The sequence below is a fragment of the Odocoileus virginianus genome, chromosome X (genome assembly GCF_023699985.2).
Source record: "Odocoileus virginianus isolate 20LAN1187 ecotype Illinois chromosome X, Ovbor_1.2, whole genome shotgun sequence".
NCBI classification, from domain to species: domain Eukaryota; kingdom Metazoa; phylum Chordata; class Mammalia; order Artiodactyla; family Cervidae; genus Odocoileus; species Odocoileus virginianus.
The window spans coordinates 34,621,344-34,642,013 of record NC_069708.1 but is presented as its reverse complement, the minus strand read 5'-3'; the positions used below and the strand labels follow the sequence as shown (position 1 = coordinate 34,642,013).

The 20,670-nt window shown below is 36.1% G+C and overlaps 1 protein-coding gene across 1 annotated transcript; it reads left to right on the top strand.

Annotated features, from left to right (window-relative positions):
- The first annotated feature begins 2,547 nt into the window (after positions 1-2,547).
- LOC110143791 (large ribosomal subunit protein eL39-like) lies at positions 2,548-3,114 on the top strand. Its single transcript, XM_070462084.1, has one exon. The coding sequence runs from the start codon at positions 2,597-2,599 to the stop codon at positions 2,750-2,752; it is 156 nt and encodes a 51-aa protein (XP_070318185.1). The 5' UTR covers positions 2,548-2,596; the 3' UTR covers positions 2,753-3,114.
- Positions 3,115-20,670: the final 17,556 nt, after the last annotated feature.

Here is a 20,670-nt window from a genome sequence, read left to right as displayed (position 1 = left end):
AGCCTGGATGGGAAGGAAGTTTTGGGGAGAGAATGAATACATGTATATGTATGACTGAGACACTTTTCTGTTCACCTGAAACTATCACATTTTCTTTTTTTTTTTTCCATTTATTTTTATTAGTTGGAGGCTAATTACTTTACAGCATTGCAGTGGTTTTTGTCATACATTGAATTAGCCATGGATTTACATGTATTCTCCACATTTTCAATTGGCTATACTCCAATATAAAATAAAAGTTTTATTTCTTTCTTTTTTTTAAAAGAAAAACATAGGAATACCACTAAAGAAAATCATCAAAACTACAAAGGAAGAAACAACAGAGAAGTAATAAAAAAAACAATCAAGAAACAAATAATAAAATGGAAATATGTACATACCTGTCAATAATTATTCTAAATTTCAATGGAATAAGTGCTCTCATCTAAAGATAAGGGATGGTTGATTGAATTAAAGGACAAGACCTTTCAATATTCTGCCTATAAGAGGCTCATTTTAGGGATAAATGCAAACACTGACAAAGTGAAAAGATGAAAAAAGATACTTCACACAAATGGAAATGACAAGAAAACGGGGTAACTATACTCATTTCAGAAAAAAATAAGAGCTTTTCAAGATGACAGGGGAATAAGACATGCAGATCACCTTTACTCCCACAAAGACATAAAAAATTCATCTGCAAGTGGAACAACTCCTACAGAACACTTTCTGAAAGCTGGCAGAAGCCTCCAGACTTCCAAAAAGGCAAGAATAACGTAGGAAAAAAATAAAGATTAAAAAAGAGATAAAAGTTTTCAGGACAGAGACCTGCACTCCAGGAAAGGAGTCATGAAGGAGGGAAATGTTCCACACACTCAGAAACCCCCTCACAGGTGAGGTCAGGGAGGAATTTTGTAAACTCAGAGGGAAATGAAACAGCAGGTGCTTGGAAGCCAAAATGGGGGATCATTGCTGAAAAACAATTCCCAGCCAATAAGTGGCTTACACGCCTGTGCCTCGAGCATAGAGTGGGGGAAGGGTGCTAAGGCTCAGGTCCTGGGGTCAAACCCCAGAGACAGGAACAGGCTTGGTTGCTGTGAAGATACTTTGAGGGGGCTAGTACAACAAAGCTGAGGGAGTCCATGGAAAAGCCTGGGCCCACCAGAAAGCCAAAAGATCGTTGCTGTGGGAATGTTCTAATTCTCATAGAACAAAGGACCCCACCTCCACGTATACCTTAGGGGGAGGATATGGCTGCAGTCTTCAGTTTCAGAAGTAGAAAAGCCTGGAAAGTGCCAGAGGTGGAAGACAGGAGGCCACTATGGCCTCAATCCCAGGTGTCACAGCTGCTACCAAGCTGTGAGTGGCCACGGGTTGCTGTCCACATATTCCTGGGAGTCTGAGCAGCTTGGTTCTACCAAGTGACCCACAACCCAGGGTCAACAACCCTGGGAACGTGCGTGGCCTGTCTCAGACTGTGGCAAGCTCCCACAGGTCTCAGTTTGTCACAGTGGGCACTCTCTACACACCCCAACTGTGTGTATCATACTCCTCTCTCTCTAGCCCAACTGAGCAAGCCAGCCCTAATAAGCTGCTACTTTCATCCCCTGGTGTCTGGGTGGAGAACAGACCCTGGAGAGTGCCCTACAAGCAGAGGTGGACACAAAACCAAAGCAGAGCACTAGGGGCTGTGTGAGTATAGGAAAGGGAAAATCACACTCCTGTAGACACAGATGCAGTGGACTAAATCCCCACAATTATCCTGAGACTGTGGATTTTGGTAGCAAGTACAAGCTGGAGTAAGGCAAGATATGAGTCTGAGCTGACTGCAAACTGACCACAGCAGGTCTAGAGACCATCCTAGAAATACTGGAGGACTTTCTGAATAGGTGGATGAACTAGAACACACTGTGTAGACAAGAAAACAGAGAAGTCACAAGTGCATTCTTCTTACTACCACTCTCTCTATAGTTTTTCCCATTTATTTTTCATATTGTTATAATGCTCATTATTCCTTTAATTTTTTTGTGTGTGTTACCTATTGTTTTCCGTTTCTTAAAACATCTTATTTTAAAATAAATCCATTGTATTGCCCCCTATCTTTACAGTGCTGTTTAAATATATTGCATTTTTTCTTTTTTTTTTTTTTTTATTTTATATTTCTGCTATTCTGGTTTTCAGTATTCATTTTCAGTAACGGATTTCATTGTTGGATTGATCTCTTCTGTTCTGACTCCTTGGCTTGATCTCTTCTGTTTTGACTCCTGTTTTTATCCTTTTTCCCCTTTTTTATCTTCTTTTTGTAAGTATGCAAGTCTCTTCAGGTGTACTTGGCTGTGGAATGCTATTTCACCATTACTCTTGGGGTTTTGTCTTCTGTTCTCTAAGGCCTGTAAAGTCTTGGTGTTACAGTTAGTAAGGGTCAGGCCTGAACTCCCAAGGTGGAAGACCCAAGTATAGGACTTTGGACCACCAGAGAACTCCTGACCCCATGAAAAATTAATCAATGAAAGCCCTCCCAAAAGCCTCCATCTCAACACTAAGAACAAGCCCCAACAAATCTCTTCCTCTTTTCTCTACTCCGCCATCCTATGTGCGGTTGAGGTCTGTCCTCACCATGTCTTCTCACAAGACTTCCAGGATCAAGCGATTCCTGGCCAAGAAGCAAAAGCAGAATCGTCCCATTCCTCAATGGATTCGAATGAAAACTGGCAATAAAATTAGGTACAACTCCAAGAGAAGACATTGGAGAAGAACCAAGCTGGGTCTATAAGAAGCCTCACATAAAAAGTGGCACACGTGTTAAGACCACTTATTTAAGCAGCCGTATCACAGTGAGAACATCACTACTGTAATGCTTGGCTCCTGATGTTTCTTATTTCCTTACTATCAGTCGAGACCAGTAATAAATATGTAACGTTGGAACTGTTATTGTATTAGATGGTTTGTGATGACGTACTGAATAAATACTCCTGTCAGGACACAGGGCTGTCCAATGAGAGAAATGTTCTCTAGCTACCAAGTACTTAGAAGTACTAGTAAGTACTCGAAGCTAGTAAATTAGGAACTGGCTTTTTTAAAGTTTTGTTGTCTTATTGTTCCCTATAAGTAGCAGCTTTTAAACCTACTGTTACAGGAAGTACACATATGTGTCATCCTTGTACCTGAACGCAGCACCTTTTTAAAATAAAATGTTGGGGGGGGGGGGATGCCTTGCCACAAGACATGCAGGATCTTAGTTCCCCAACCAGGGATTGAACCCACTTGGCTGCCAGGAAAGTCCCATAAAAAGCATGTTTATATGCTATTCTATGACGTGAACCAGGGTTTGGCAAACTGGTCTCCTACCTGTTTTTGCATGGTCTGTGAACTAAAGTTATGCATCTTTAAATGGTTGAAAAAATCAAATATTTTTGACATTTAATAAATTCAAGTTTACCTACCAGGAAAAACAAAACAAAACAAAACAAAAGTCCAGCAAGTTTCAGTACCAGATGCCTCACACCAAAGCTTCAGCAAAGTAGGAAAACAAAATTGGCCATTAGAAGAAAGGCTGCCCAAAGTCATACCAATCCCAAAGACAACACAAAATACAATACTGGACATGACATAGCCCTTCAGAAAGACAAGATCCAGTTTTATCCACAAGAACATAGGCACAATTCTCCCAAACCAAGAAACCTTCATAAGGCACTTGTCCAACCCCAATTATGGGGGTTAGACTCCACAACTAAGAGGAACTATGACATTCAAGTGTGCAGAAAGGAGATCTTAATACAGTAAATTTTTAAAAAGTGAAAAGACAAAAAAATATGCAGAATATGAAGGAACGTGGTAAAACCCCAAAAGATCAAAAAATGAAGAGGAAATAAGCAGTCCATCTGAAAAAAAAAAAGTCTGAGTAGTAATAGTAGCAATGATCCAGAATCTTGAAAATAAAATAGAGGCACAGATAAATAGACTGGAGGAATGCATTGAGAAGATACAAGAGATGTTTCACAAGGAACTAGAAGAATTAAAGAACAGACAATCAGCATGAACAACATGATAACTGAGATTAAAAATACATGAGAAGAAACCAATAGCAAAACAATGAGGTAGAAGAATGGATAAGTTAGCTGGAACATAGAATGGTGGAAATAACTGAAGTATAACAGCATAAAGAAAAAAATAATAAAAAGAAATGAGGATCAAAAGAAATGAGGACAACCGCAGGGACCTCTGGGACAATGTGAAACGCCCCAACATTCGATTCATAGGAGTCCCAGAAGAAGAAGACAAAAAGAAAGGCCATGAGAAAATACTCGAGGAGATAATAGTTGAAAACTTCCCTAAAATGGGGAAGGAAATAGCCACCCAAGTCCAAGAAACCCAGAGAGTCCCAAACAGGATAAACCCAAGGCGAAACACCCCAAGACACATATTAATCAAATTAACAAAGATCAAACACAAAGAACAAATATTAAAAGCAGCAAGGGAGAAACAACAAATAACACACAAAGGGATTCCCATAAGGATAACAGCTGATCTATCAATAGAAACCCTTCAGGCCAGAAGGGAATGGCAGGGCATACTTAAAGTAATGAAAGAGAATAACCTACAACCTAGATTACTGTACTCAGCAAGGATCTCATTCAGATATGAAGGAGAATTCAAAAGCTTTACAGACAAGCAAAAGCTGAGAGAATTCAGCACCACCAAACCAGCTCTTCAACAAATGCTAAAGGATTTTCTCTAGACAGGAAACACAGAAAGGTTGTATAAACACGAACCCCAAACAACAAAGTAAATGGCAACGGGACCATACCTATCAATAATTACCTTAAATGTAAACGGGTTGAATGCCCCAACCAAAAGACAAAGACTGGATGAATGAATACAAAAACAAGACCCCTATATATGCTGTCTCCAAGAGACCCACCTCAAAACAAGGGACACATACAGACTAAAAGTGAAGGGCTGGAAAAAAATATTCCACGGAAACAGAGACCAAAACAAAGCAGGAGTCGCAATACTCATATCAGATAAAATAGACTTTCAAATAAAGGCTGTGAAAATAGACAAAGAAGGACACTACATAATGATCAAAGGATCAATCCAAGAAGAAGATATAACAATTATAAATATATATGCACCCAACATAGGAGCACCGCAATATGTAAAGCAAATACTAAAGAGTATGAAAGAGGAAATTAATAGTAACACAATAATAGTGGGAGACTTTAATACCCCACTCACAACTATGGATAGATCAACTAAACAGAAAATTAAGAAGGAAACACAAACTTTAAAGGACACACTGGACCAGCTAGAGCTTATTGACATCTATAGGTCGTTTCACCCCAAAACAATCAACTTCACCTTTTTCTCAAGGGCACACGGAACCTTCTCCAGAATAGATCATATCCTGGGCCATAAATCTAGTCTTGGAAAATTGAAAAAAAATTGAAATCATTCCAGTCATCTTTTCTGACTACAGTGCAGTAAGATTAGATCTCAATTACAGGAAAGAAATTATTAAAAATTCAAACATATGGAGGCTAAACAACACGCTTCTGAATAACCAACAAATCATAGAAGAAATCAAAAAAGAAATAAAAAATATGCATAGAAATGAATGAAAATGAAAACACAACAACCCAAAACCTAGGGGACACTGTAAAAGCAGTGCTAAGGGGAAGATTCATAGCATTACAGGCCTACCTCAAGAAACAAGAAAAAAGTCAAATAAATAACCTAATGCTACACCTAAAGCAACTAGAGAAGGAAGAAATGAAGAACCCCAGGGTTAGTAGAAGGAAAGAAATCTTAAAAATTAGGGCAGAAATAAGTGCAAAAGAAACTAAAGAGACCATAGCAAAAATCAACAAAGCTAAAAGCTGGTTTTTTGAAAAAATAAACAAAATTGACAAACCATTAGAAAGACTCATTAAGAAACAAAGGGAGAAGAGCCAAACTAACAAAATTAGAAATGAAAATGGAGAGATCACAACAGACAACACTGAAATACAAAGGATCATAAGAGACTACTACCAGCAGCTCTATGCCAATGAAATGGACAACTTGGAAGAAATGGACAAGTTCTTAGAGAAGTATAACTTTCCAAAACTGAACCAGGAATAAATAGAAGATCTTAACAAACCCATCACAAGCAAGGAAATCGAAACTGTAATCAGAAATCTTCCAGCAAACAAAAGCCCAGGACCAGATGGCTTCACAGCTGAATTCTACCAAAAATTTAGAGAAGAGCTAACACCTATCTTACTCAAACTCTCCCAGAAAATTGCAGAAGAAGATAAATTTCCAAACTCATTCTATGAGGCCACCATCACCCTAATTCCAAAACCAGACAAAGATGCCACAAAAAAAGAAAACTACAGGCCAATATCACTGATGAACATAGATGCAAAAATCCTTAACAAAATTCTAGCAAACAGAATCCAACAACATATTAAAAAAATCATACACCATGACCAAGTGGGCTTTATCCCAGAAATGCAAGGATTCTTTAATATCCGAAAATCAATCAATGTAATACACCACATTAACAAATAGAAAGATAAAAACCTTATGATTATCTCAATAGATGCAGAAAAAGCCTTTGACAAAATTCAACGTCCATTTATGATTAAAACTCTCCAGAAAGCAGGAATAGCAGGAACATACCTCAACATAATAAAAGCTATATATGACAAACCCACAGCAAGCATCACCCTCAATGGTGAAAAATTGAAAGCATTTCCCCTGAAATCAGGAACAAGACAAAGGTGCCCACTCTCACCACTCCTATTCAACATAGATTTGGAAGTGTTGGCCACAGCAATCAGGGAAGAAAAAGAAGTAAAAGGAATCCAGATAGGAAAAGAAGAAGTGAAACTCTCTCTGTTTGCAGATGACATGATCCTCTAAAAGAAAACCCTAAACACTCTACCAGAAAATTATTAGAGCTAATCAACGAATATAGTAAAGTTGCAGGATATAAAATTAACACACAGAAATCTCTTGCATTCCTATACACTAACAATGAGAAAACAGAAAGAGAAGTTAGGGAAACAATACCATTCACCATTGCAACAAACAGAATAAAATGCTTAGGAGTATATCTACCTAAAGAAACAAAAGACTCATACATAGAAAACTATAAATCGCTGACGAAAGAAATCAAAGAGGACACAAACAGATGGAGAAATATACCGTGTTCATGGATTGGAAGAATCAATATTGTCAAAATGGCTATATTACCCAAAGCAATCTATAGATTCATTGCAATCCCTATCAAGCTACCAACAGTATTTTTCACAGAACTAGAACAAATAATTTCACAATTTGTATGGAAATACAAAAAACCTTGAATAGCCAAAGTAATCTTGAGAAAGAAGAATGGAACTGGAGGAATCAACTTGGCTGACTTCAGACTATACTACAAAGCCACAGTCATCAAGACAGTTTGGTACTGGCACAAAGACAGAAATATAGATCAATGGAACAGAATAGAAAGCCCAGAGATAAATCCACGAACCTATGGTCACCTTATCTTCGACAAAGGAGGCAAGGATATACAAAGGAAAAAAGACAACCTCTTTAACAAGTGGTGCTGGGAAAACTGGTCAACCACCTGTAAAAGAATGAAACTAGAACACTTTCAAACACCATACACAAAAATAAACTCAAAATGGATTAAAGATCTAAATGTAAGACCAGAAACCATAAAACTCCTAGAGGAGAACGTAGGCAAAACACTCTCTGACATAAATCACAGCAGGATCCTCTATGACCCACATCCCAGAATATTAGAAACAAAAGCAAAAATAAACAAATGGTACCTAATAAAACTTAAAAGCTTTTGCACAACAAAGGAAACTATAAGCAAGGTGAAAAGACAGCCCTCAGATAGGGAGAAAATAATAGCAAACAAAGCAAGAGACAAAGGATTAATCTCAAAAATATACAAGCAATGCCTCCAGCTCAACTCCAGAAAAATAAATGAACCAATCAAAAAATGGGCCAAAGAACTAAACAGACATTTCTCTCAGGAAGACATACAGATGGCTAAGAAACACATGAAAAGACGCTCAACATCACTCATTATCAGAGAAATGCAAATCAAAACCACAATGAGGTACCATTACACGCCAGTCAGAATGGCTGCTATCCAAAAGTCTACAAGCAGTCAATGCTGGAGAGGGTGTGGAGTAAAGGGAACCCTCTTACACTGTTGGTGGGAATGCAAACTAGTACAGCCGCTATAGAAAACAATGTAGAGATTTCATAAAAAGCTGGAAATAGAACTGCCATATGACCCAGCAATCCCACTTCTGGGCATACACACTGAGGAAACCAGATCTGACAAAGACACGTGCACCCCAATGTTCATCGCAGCACTGTTTATAATAGCCAGGACATGGAAGCAACCTAGATGCCCATCAGCAGACGAATGGATAAGGAAGCTGTGGTACATATACACCATGGAATATTACTCAGCCATTAAAAAGAATATGTTTGAATCAGTTCTAATGAGATGGATGAAACTGGAGCCCATTATACAGAGTGAAGTAAGCCAGAAATATAAAGACCATTACAGTATACTAACACATATATATGGAATTTAGAAAGATGGTAACAATAACCCTATATGCAAAACAGAAAGAGACACATATGTATAGAACAGGCTTTAGGACTGTGGGAGAAGGCGAGGGTGGGATGTTTCAAGAGAACAGCATCGAAACATGTGTGTTATCTAGGTTGAAACAGATCACCAGCCCAGGTTGGATGCATGAGACAAGTGCTCAGACCTGATGCACTGGGAAGACCCAGAGCGATCGGGTGGAGAGGGTGGTTGGAGGGGTATCGGGATGGGGAATACATGTATATCCATGGCTGATTCATGTCAATGTATGACAAAAACCACTACAATATTGTGAAGTAATTAGCCTCCAACTAATAAAAAATAAATAAATAAATAATAATTAAAAAAAAAAAAAAAAGAAATGAGGACAGTCTCACAGGCCTCTGGGAAAACATTAAAGACACCAGCATTCGAATTATGGGGGTACCAGAAGAATAAGCCAAAAGAAAGGTTATTAGAAGATATTTGAGATTATTAAAAACTGAAAATTTCCCTAACATGGGAAAGGAAATAGCCACTCAAGCCCAGGAAGCCCAGAGAGTCCCATACAGAATAAACCCAAGGAGAAATAACCAAGACACATTTTAATCAACTGAACAAAAATTAAACACAAAGCACAAATATTAAAAGCAGCAAGGGAAAATTAGCAAATAACATAAAAGGAGATCCCGATGAGGTAAATAGCTGATTTCTTAACAGAAACTCTGCAAGCCAAGAGGGATTGGCAGGATAAACTCAAAGTACTAAAAGGAAAAAAAAAAAAAAAAAAACTACCACCAAGATTACTGTATCCAGCAATGATTTCCTCCAGATTTGATGGAGATATCAAAAGCTCTACAGTCAAGAAAAAGCTAACAGAATACATCACCATCAAATCAGCTTTACAACAAATGCTAAAGGAAACTATCTAGATGGGAAACAGAAGAAAATGAAAAGGCCTATATGAACAAACCCAAAACAATAAGGTAAATTGTAATAGGATCAAAGATCTCAAGAATTACTTTATATGTAAATGGACTAAATGCTTCCACCAAAAGACACAGATTGGCTGAACGGATACATAAATAAGACCCCTACCTACGCTGTCTATAAAAGACCCACCTCAGACTTAGGGACACATACAGACTGAAAGTGAGGGGCTAGAAAGAGATATTCCATGCAAATATAAATCAATAGAAGAGGGAGTAGCAATACTCATATCAGATAACATAGACTTTAAAATAATGACCATTACAAGAGTTGTGGCTCAGCTGGTAAAGAATCTGCCTGCAGTGAGGGAGACCTGGATTTGATCCCTGGCTTAGGAAGATGCCCTGGAAAAGGGAAAGGCTACCCATTGCAGTATTCTGGCCTGGAGATTTCCATGGACTGTATAGTCCATGGAGTCGCAAAGAGTCGGACACGACTGAGAGCCTTTCACTTCACTTCACTTCACAAAAGATAGGGTTTTACAGGTGGCTCAGTGGGTAAAGAATCCAATAGCATGAAGGAGACAGGAGATGCAGGTTTGATCTCTAGGTTGGGTTGGTTTCTTGGAGGAGGGCATGGCAACCCTCTACAGTATTCTTGCCTGGAGAATCCCATGGAAAGAGGAGCCTGGCAGGTTACAGGCCATACAGTTGCAGTCGGACATAACTGAAGCAATTGAGAACACATGCACATATGCACAAGAGATAAGGAAGCATGCAGGATAATGAACAAGGGATCAATCCAATAAGAAGATATAGCAATTATAAGTGCATTCAACATAGGAGCACCTCAATACATATGGCAAATGCTAACAACCATAAAAGGGGAAATCAACAGTAACACAATAATGGGGGAGGGGGCTTTAATGCCTTACCTACACCAATGGACAGATCATTCAGACAGACAATTAAGGAAACACAATCTTTAAATGATACATTGGATCAATTGGACCTAATTGATATCTACAAGGCATTTCATTCAAAAACAGTAGATTTCACTTTTTTTCTTGTGTCACAAATCAAACCTTGGTAAATTAAAACAAAAATTGAAACATTTCAAGCATGTTTTCTGACCACAGTACTATAAGATTAGATATCAACTACAAGAAAAGAAAAACTAAAATAACACAAACGCATGAATGCTAAACAATATGCTTCTGAATAACTGAAAGGTCACTGAAGATATCAAAAGAGGAAATTAGAAAAATACCTTGAAGCAAATGGCAATGAAAACAGGACAATTCAAAACCCGTGGAATGCAGTAAAAGCAGTGCTGAGAGGGAAGTTTACAGCAATACCACCCTATCTCAAGAAATAAGAGAACCATCAAACAAACAACCTAACTTTGTATGTAAAACAACTAGAAAAAGAACAAAAGAAAAAATAAACGTTAATCAAAGGCTATAACTAAACATAAAAAATGGCATTATAAAATGATAAAGGGAAGGGATAAGGGCAAGAAGAGGATATTATACTCATTAAACATATATGCCTGATACCAAACAACTAAATATACAAAGCATGTACTGAGAGACATAAAGGGAAAATAAGAAACAATAAAATAATAGTAGAGGACTTTTAATACCCTGCTTACACCGTGAGAAAATATTCTAGACAGAAAATCAATATGGCAATAATGATCTTATGTGACACAGTAGGTATCTATAAGATATTTGACTCCAAAACAGCAGAAATTACTTTTATTTTGAAGTGTACATGGAACGTTCTCCAGGATAGATCACTCGCTAGGCCACAAAATAAGTTTGAACAAATAAAAGACAATAGAAATTATTTCAAGCAGTTTTGAACCACAACGGTAAAAAACAAGAAATCAACTACAGAAAGAAAAGTAGAAAAGGAAAAAAAAATGTGTGGATACTAAAAAGAATATGTTACTAAAAAACCAATAGTTTGAAGAAGAAATCAAAGCAGAAATCAGAAAATATCTCAAGACAAATGATAATGGAAGCATAACCCTCCAAAATCTATGGATTGCAGCAAAAGCAGTTTTAAGAGAGAAGTTTATAGTTATAAAGGTCTTCCTCAAAAAACAACAAATATCTCAAATGAACAATCTAACCTACAGCATTAAAGAAAAATTAAAATAAGAAGAAATAATGCCCAAATTCAACAGAAGAAAGAAAGCAATAAAGATGAGAGAGGAAATAAATAAAATAGAGAGCAAAAGATCATAGAAAAGTGAGCAAGGAAATTGAGAGCTACGTTTTCAAAAAAAATAAATGAAATATTGTATGTCTTTAGGCTGGCTCACCAAGAAGAAACGAGAGGAGATAAAAATAAACAAAATAAATGACACAACATTAGCAAAAGGAATGATAAATATCACGTGATAATCTCAATATATTCAGAAAAAACATTTGACAAAATTCAACATTCATTAGTGATTAAAAAAAAAAAAAAAACTCTTCAAAGTGGGTATAGAAGAATATATCTCAACATACTAAAGGCCATGTATGACAAGCCCACACCCAGTATCATACTGAAACATGAAAAGTTGCCTTTTCTCTAAATTCAGGAACAAGGCAAGATGCTCATTCTGGACACTTCTATAATGCAGAATTATGCCATTCTGACCACAGCAATTAGCCAAGAAAAAATAGTAAAAGGTATTAAAAATTGAAAGGGAAGAGTTAAAACTGTTACTATTTGCAGATGACTTGCTGCTTTATGTATAAAACCATAAAGTCAGATTACCTGGAATTCCTAGTCCTTTTGAGGATCTCCAGGCTGGGTAACTGAGTCTGGGGCTCACGACCTTTGCAACAGTGGGAGAACTTTGTAATTATTGTCCTCCAGTTTGTGGGTTGCCCACTAGGTGTGTATGTGGAATTTGATTTTATCATAATTGTGCCTCTACTACCATCTCATTGTGACTACTCCTATGTCATCGGGTATAAGGCATCTTTTCTTAGTGGGTTCCATCATCCTTCTGTCGATGATTCTCCCTTTTGTGTGTGTGTGTGTGTGTGTGTGTGTGTGTGTGTGTATCTATCATAGGTTTTTGATTAGTGGTTACCATGCGGTCGAAACATGTTGAGTCATAATTGCATGTACTTGTTTTAAACTTGTAGTCATTCAAATTCAAACACATTATTTTTTGGTTTATTAAGTTCTATAGTTGGAGAGTAATTGTTTTACAATGTGTTGGCTTCTGCTATAAAAGAAAATGAGTCAGCCATAATTATGTATATGTCCTCCCTCTTGAGTCTCTCTCCTCCCTCCAATTCCACCTCTCTAACTCGTCAAAGCAATAGACTGGGCTCCCTGTGTTATATAGCATCTTTCCACTAGCTGCCTATTTTATATGTGATAGTGTATATATGTCAATGTCACTTTCTCAATTCGTCCTACCCTCTCCTTTCTTCACTGTGTCCACAAGTCTGTTCTGATATCTGTGTCTCCATTCCTTTCTTGTGAATAAGTTCATCAGTACCACATTTTGTGTGTGTTAATACACATTTGTTTTGTCTTTCTAACTGACTTCACTATGTATAACAGGCTCTATGTTCATCCACCTCACTACAACTGATTCAAATTTGTTGTTTTTTTTTTTTATGGTTGAGCAATATTCTGTTTATGTATGTAACACATCTTCTTTATCTACTTATCTGTTGATGGTCATCTAGTTTGTGTCTATGTTCTGGCTATTGTAAATAGTTCTGCAGTGAACATTGGGTATATGTGTCTTTTTGAATTGTGACTTTATCAGGGTATATGCTCAGTAGTGGGATTGCTGTGTCATATGTTAGTTTTATTCTTAGTTTTTTAAAGGAATCTCCCTACTGTCTTCCATAGTGGCTGTATCAGTTTACATTCCCACCAACAGTGAAGGAGAATTCCCTCTTTTTCTCCAAAACCTCTCTAGCATTTCTTCTTTGTAGATTTTTTGATGATGGACCTTCTGATTAGTATGAGGTAATACCTCATTGTACTTTTGATTTTCATTTATTTAATAATGAGCAATTTTGAGCCTCTTTTCATGTGTTTATCGACCATCTGTATGTCTTTGGAGAAATGTCTTTTTAGGTCTTCTGCCCCCCACCCTTTTTGTTATTAGGTTGGTTGTTTTTCTGATGTTGAACTGAATGAGTTGCTTATATATTTTGGACATTCTTTGTCAGTTGATTCATTTGCAATTATTTTCTACCATTCTGAGGGTTATCTTTTCATCTTGTTTATGATTTCCTTTGCTGTGCAAAAGATTTTAAGTTTAGTTAGGTCCCATTTATTTTTGCTATTTTTCCATTACTCTAGGAGGTAGGTTAAAGATCTTGTTGTGATTTATATCAGAGTCTACAACCTGTGCTTTCTCCTAAGAGCTTTATAATTTCTGGCCTTACATTTAAGTCTTTAATTCATTTTGGGTTTATCTTTGTTTATGGTGTTAGGGACTATTCTAATTTCATTCTTTTATACAGAGGTTTATTCCTAGGCATCATACTTTTTATTGTGATGATAAATGGGATTATTGCCTTAATTTTTTTTTCTGATTTTTCATTGTTAGTGTATAGGCATGCAAGAGATTTCTGTGTATTAATTTTGTATTTGTGATTTTACTAAATTCACTGATTAGCTCTAGTAATTTTCTGATAATATCTTTAGGATTTTCTATGTATATTATCATGTCATCTGCAAACAGTGAGAGTTTTACTTCTTCTTTTACAATACAGATTACTTTTATTTCTTTTCCTTCTCTGACTGCCATGGCTAGGGCTTCCAGAACTATATTGAATAATAGTGGTGACAGTAAGCACCCTTGTCTTGTTCCTAATTTTAGAGGAAATGCTTTCAATTTTTCACCATTACAAGTAATGTTTGCTGTGAATTTGTTGTACCTTTATTATGTACCTTTACTATAGAAGGTATACTCCTTCTATGCTGGTTTTCTGAGAGTTTTTATTGCATATGGCTGTTGAATTGTGTTGAAAACTTAGTTAATATGATGCATCACATTGATTAATTTGCATATATGGAATAATCTTTACATCGCTGGAATAAACCCCACTTGATCATGGTGTTTGATCCTTTTAAAGTGTTGTTGATTCTGTTTGCTAGATTTTGTTGAGAATTTTTTACATCTATGCTGATCAGTGATGTTGGCTTGTAATTTCCTTTTTTTGTGATATCTTTGTCTGGTTTTGGTATCAGGGTGATGGTGGCCTCATAGAAAGAGTTTAGGAGTTTTCCTCCACTTAAATTTTTTGGAAGAGTTTAAGCAGGATAGGTGTTAACTCTTTTCTAAATGTTTGGTAGAATTTGCTTGTGAATCCATCTGTTGGAAGACTTTTTAATCACAGTTTTGATTTCAGTGCTTGTGATTAGTCTGTTCACATTTTCCATTTCTTCCTGGTTGAATCTTGGAGGTTTGTACCTTTCTGAGAATTTGTCCATTTCTTCCAGGCTGTCCATTTTATTGGCATATAGTTGCTACCAGTAGCCTTTCATGACAAATACATTCTAAAGGATCTATATTTTTTACTCCCTTGCTTCATAATTTTTCTTCTTGATGTCTTATTTTACATCATCATTTTTATCCTTTAATAGTTCATTGTAGTTGTAGTTGCTTTTACAATTTCTTTGTATTTTAATCTATATATTGGCTAGTTTAGGTGCTTTTCATTTTTTGCTGTATTTTTCTTTCCTAGTGGGATTTCCCCTTTCCTATGAATTCTTAATTCTCTTCATTTAGAGAGACCCTTCAACATTTCTTTAAGGATAGGTTTAGTATTGATTAATTATTTTAGTCTTTGTCTGGGAAGTTCTTTATCTCTTTTTCTATTTTTCTTTTTAGAACTTTATTTGTTTATCTATTTTTGGCTGTGCTAGTTCTTCATTGCTGCTCTGGCTTTCTCTAGTTGTAGAGAGCAGGGCCAATTCTCCAATTGCAGTGCCTGGGCTACTCATTGGAGTGGCTTCTCCTGTTGTTGAACATGGGCTCCATGTTGTGAGGACTTCAGTATTTGAGACTCCACAGTGCAGGCCCAATAGTTGTGACACATGGGCTTAGTTGCTCCGAGGAAAGTGGGATCTTCCCCGATCAGAGATTGAACCTATGTCTCCTGCATTGGCAGGCAGATTCTTTACCACTGAGTCACCAAGGGAGCCCTCTTTTTCTATTCTAAATTATAATCTTTCTGGGTAGAACATCCTAGGTTGCAGGTTTCTCCTTCTAACACTTTGAATATATTAAATATCGTGCCACTCCCTCTGGTCTGCAAAGTTTCTGCTCAAAAATTAGCTGATAGCTTTATGGGATTCCCTTGTAACTGACTTTTTCTCTTGCTTCTTTTAGAATTATCTTTTTTGTATTTGTCATTTTAATTGTGACATATCTTGGTCTGGGATTCTTTGGCTTCATCTTATTTGGGAACTTTTGTGCTTCCTGTACCTGAATATCTGTTCCTTTCTTCAGATTTGGGAAGATTTCAGCCATATTACTCCAAATAAGTTTTTGACACCCCTCTCTCTCTCTTCTACTTCTGGTACCCCTATACTGTGAATATTAGAGTGCTTAAAGTTATATCAGAAGTCTTTTTGATTGCTTTCATTTTTAAAAAATTAGTTTTCCTTCCTGCTGCTCTGAGTTATTCTATCTATTCATTCTATCTATCTATTATTCTATCTATTCATTCTATCTATTCATTATTCTGTCTTCCAGATTACTTTTGCATTTTTCTGTATCTCTTTATCTAGTATTCATTCATTCTAGGGTAATCTTTATATCAGGTATTGAATTATTTATTTTTGATTGGGCATTTTTTAGTTTTTAGTTCCTTGTTTAAATATTCAGTGTTTGGATCAATTCTTTTTCCTAATTGATTTAACACTTTTATTATCAATATTCTGAATGTTCTATCTGGTAAATTCTTTATTTTGGTTTCATTATTTATTTTTTCAGTATTTTATCTTGCTTCCAATTTAGAGTAGTTCCTCTGTCTTTTCATTTTGCTTAATTTCTCTTTCTCTGTGAATTTAGGTCAAATGGTTACATATTGTATTCTTTAAGTCTGTTTTTACGTTGGAGTGCCTCAATAATTTTATACCATTAAAAGTTGTTCCTTTTCTATAGCATAATGGACAGGGAGAGTAAAACATTGAGATCAGTTTATCTCTTTCTTTCTATATCTTTGTCTATCTAGATGAAGCAGAAACAGGAGGAAGTGACCAGAATTTTATATACTTACAAAATAAAGTATGTATTAGTAGACATTTCTGTCAGTTTGAAAGTACTTCAAAAAATGAGGATGAAGATTTCCACCCTTAAGGCTCTACCAACTCAGATATTCAATGACCGAGAACATTGTGGAGTAAGAATAAATGTCCATGTTTGTTTTATTTTGGCTTCATATTTTAAGGTCATTTACATGAGGAAATAAAATATTCATGGGGTAAGAAGTGCAGGTATATCCATTTTTGGAATGACTTAATTATGTCCCTGGAGATAATGAAACCTGTATTTTATTATGAAAACATCATAAGAGGAAATTTTGTCATGCAGCATGTTTTGGGATACTTATCTGGTATTTTTCATCATACATTACAGTATGAAATGACTGACCCTCTGAGGATTTTTTTTCTCTAACTTAGCTGGCAGAAGTTTGTAAAGGCCTAGGTAAGATAATTAGCAAACTTACCTAGATACTTGTTTAACAACTTCATAATGGAAATTATCAGTATTGATATAATAAGTTAATTTTTTTTTTTAGGATTTTGAAATGATTCACAAGGCAAAGGAGAGCAAAGCAATTCTGAAATTTTTGAAGATAGAATGAATGGTCAGCAATAACACAAAATATATTTAGCAAGGTGGATCTACATATACTCCCATATACATCAGTTGCTTTTAATTTTAATGGAGTTAAACTTTCATTAAAGTTAATCACTACCTAGACTAAGTTGTAATCACTAACATATGGGACATTTTATTTCCATTATGCATTTAAATCTCTTTATTACACTGTAAACATTTTATTAATACAGAACTGTATAAAAATAAGAATATTGTTTAATATCACCAGACTCTTCTTTTAAATCATTAGTAGCTGTCAATTCATAGTCATGAAATAGACTTTTAGTGCAATTTTTAATTTACTTTTAGTAAACATTTCTCAATGCATTTAACAAAGGCCTACATACTGTACTGGGGCTGTTCAAGAGAATAAAAGTGAAAAAATCACTGGGCTCCATTTCAAATCCTCCCAGATGAAAATAGGGAGGAAATAAGAATTTGTATTTTTAACAAACCCCCCAGGTGACTTTTTTTTTTTTTTTTTTTTGGTATACTAAACTCTGGTAACCAATACCAAAGAATAACAAAAATGTTAGGTCATCCCTCCACCTCTGCTATAAAATGGAAGTCTTCCTCAAAATCTGTTTCTTCTCCTGTGGTTTCTATCTTGTTGAATGACACCTCCCTTCACTCAAACCATAACTCTAAATCCTGAGAGTCACTGTTAATATCACCCACTCCCTCACTTCTGTATGCAATCAATTACCAAACTCTAGATGTGCTAGTCTTAATATCTCAGCTACTCCTCCAGCTCTTCAGCTATTGCCCTTGTTCCTGTCCTCATCATTCTTGCAAATATTTTAACTGCTTGCTTCCAGTTTTACTATTCTAGATATCTAGTTTTTTCTTGTTGTTTTTTTTGTTTTGTTTTGTTTTGTTTTTTTTACAATATTGTAGTGGTTTTTGCCATACATTGACATGAATCAGCCATGGATTTACATGAGTTCCCCATCCCGATCCCCCCTCCCAGTTTTACTATTCTAATATTTGCCCTTTGCATTGCTGCTAAATCAAGACTCTTCAACCTTGACTGAATCTTGGAATAACCTGAGTAATTTTAAAAACTGGATACCATTTTTAATGACTTTAATATGCACCTCGAGTTGTGAACAATAGAATTAGATCTTTCAAAACATAAGTTTAATCAAGCATATGTAGCTGCAGCAAAATGTCTCTCACAGTGTAGTATAAGAAAACCACAGTCCTCAGAATCATCTGCATAATTTATTAAATATGTGGATTCCTGGACCTTTCCCCAGACCTCTAAAACTGAGCAAAGATATTTGAATTTTACATGAGCAGCTTCAGGTTATGTACTAATTTTTGAGAAGTGTTTATCTATTGGTTAAAATCTAAACCCCATATTCATTCTGTGAAGCAAACGTCTGTAGATCATTCTTTTCACACTTTTTAGTTACATCCAATAATCTTCCCCATTAACCCTCCTTACCTATTTGTAGTTTCCTAGATGTATCAGTTTATCAGGCATTATCTTGCCTTTTTTTACACACTTGCAAGCCCATATTGTCTCACCATCTGCTTGACAAATAATTACTGAAATTTTAAGGAAAATTCCTCTAAAAGCCTTTTGTGACCTCTTTCATCCTAACAGGATGAAACACCATTTTTCCTTAAACTTACATGGTACCTAATACCTATTTTTATCACAGCACTAGTAACAGTTTAGAACTATTGTCTCCTTTGAAAGAAAATTGTAAGTACTTCTTCAGTGTTCACTATGTTCCAGACACCGTTTTACAGTGCTGTATATGAGTTTACCTATATACAGTGTTTACAACCCTGTGAGATAGGTGCTATAATCATACTTATTTTATGAATAAGGAAAATGAATTGCCAAGTAGAAATTTTCAAAAAGCTACAGAGTTAATAAATGATAAATCTAGATTTTTGACCCATTACATAGGTGAGGTAAAAGGCCCTGTTTTAATGGAGAAGAAAAGGATCTAAAAGGAGAGAAAACAGCAAAAAGTGAGTCTGTGGTGTGTGTCCCTATAAAAGAAGTCTCACATATTGGCCCTCCTTATAGTCAAAATGCACAGAGAGATGGGAAATAGAGTCCTTAAAAATACCACCTAGGTTTAGGGGATCCAGAAAACAGAAAAGAGTGGTACCTCTTGTTTCTAAAGTCAAGCCAGAGCCTCTCATTGCATCACAACTGAGAAACTGAAATTCTTAAGCAAGGGTCTAGGATAATGGGGCTGAGAGCAGCCTGATAAAGCCTTAATCCTCTATTACAGTGAGTGAAATAACATCCCAAACTTTCCCATGCCTCTTATGGGAATAAACAAAGACCAACCAAGTGAAAACAATTAAAGCTTATTTAATCAAATATTGCTATAATAAGTAGTCACCATCACTTACATTTTTCAAAACCTCAAAGGCAGGCAAAGGAGTAGGAAATCTTTATAATGGAAAAAATGAAGGCTTCACATATGACCTGATTGGAAACTATTGGCAAGGGGAAGCTGAAAGCAGACTAACTAGAAGCAGGGCATATTAAGTTTAATCTGTTAGGGAAGCATATTTTGTTTCCGTCACTTAGTTCAAACTTGTAAGCAGAACCAAAAATTAGGGAAGCTGGCAGCTGTTGATCGTGTTCTGGCTGTTTTGAACTTATTGCTACAGGAGGTTGTTTGGTTTCCTGCGCAGTTTACTACAAAGGTTGTGGTTTGGCTTCCTGAGTTAGCTGTTGCAGGTTATTGGTTTGAGTTCTGTTTTCATATAAGAACTGGCCTTTGTCTATTTGTATATTCAGTCTCACATTCCACTCTAAGAGAGGATCAAAGGTGGTTGAGGGTGAGCCAGCATATTATAGAAACCTTCAAGTTCATGAAATGGATGATGGGAGACTTTTATGAACCTGGTGATCAGAGAATAGAGGAAGATAGATATATCATCGACAATTTAAAATCAGTTTTTCCTTTAAAACAGAGAAAATGCCTATCATATGCAAACATTTTGCCCCCTTTAACCCCTTATTCCCCCATCTTTCAGGCAGAGAATAAGAAAACTCAGGAGGATTGACATTCAGCATAACAATATTAACTTGAGCTGCCCAAATGACTATTAATCTGGGGAGTGTAAAAAGTTTACTGACTTTGCAGATGCAACACCCTGACAGTCAGCCACTGAGAAGGCATTTTTCTCATCTCCCCTTCAAAATTCCCTGTAATAGATTGAATGGTAGCCTCTGTAAAGATATGTATGCCTCCTAATCCTTAGAATTTATTAATACTAGCTTATTTGGAAAAGGGGTCTTTGCAAAT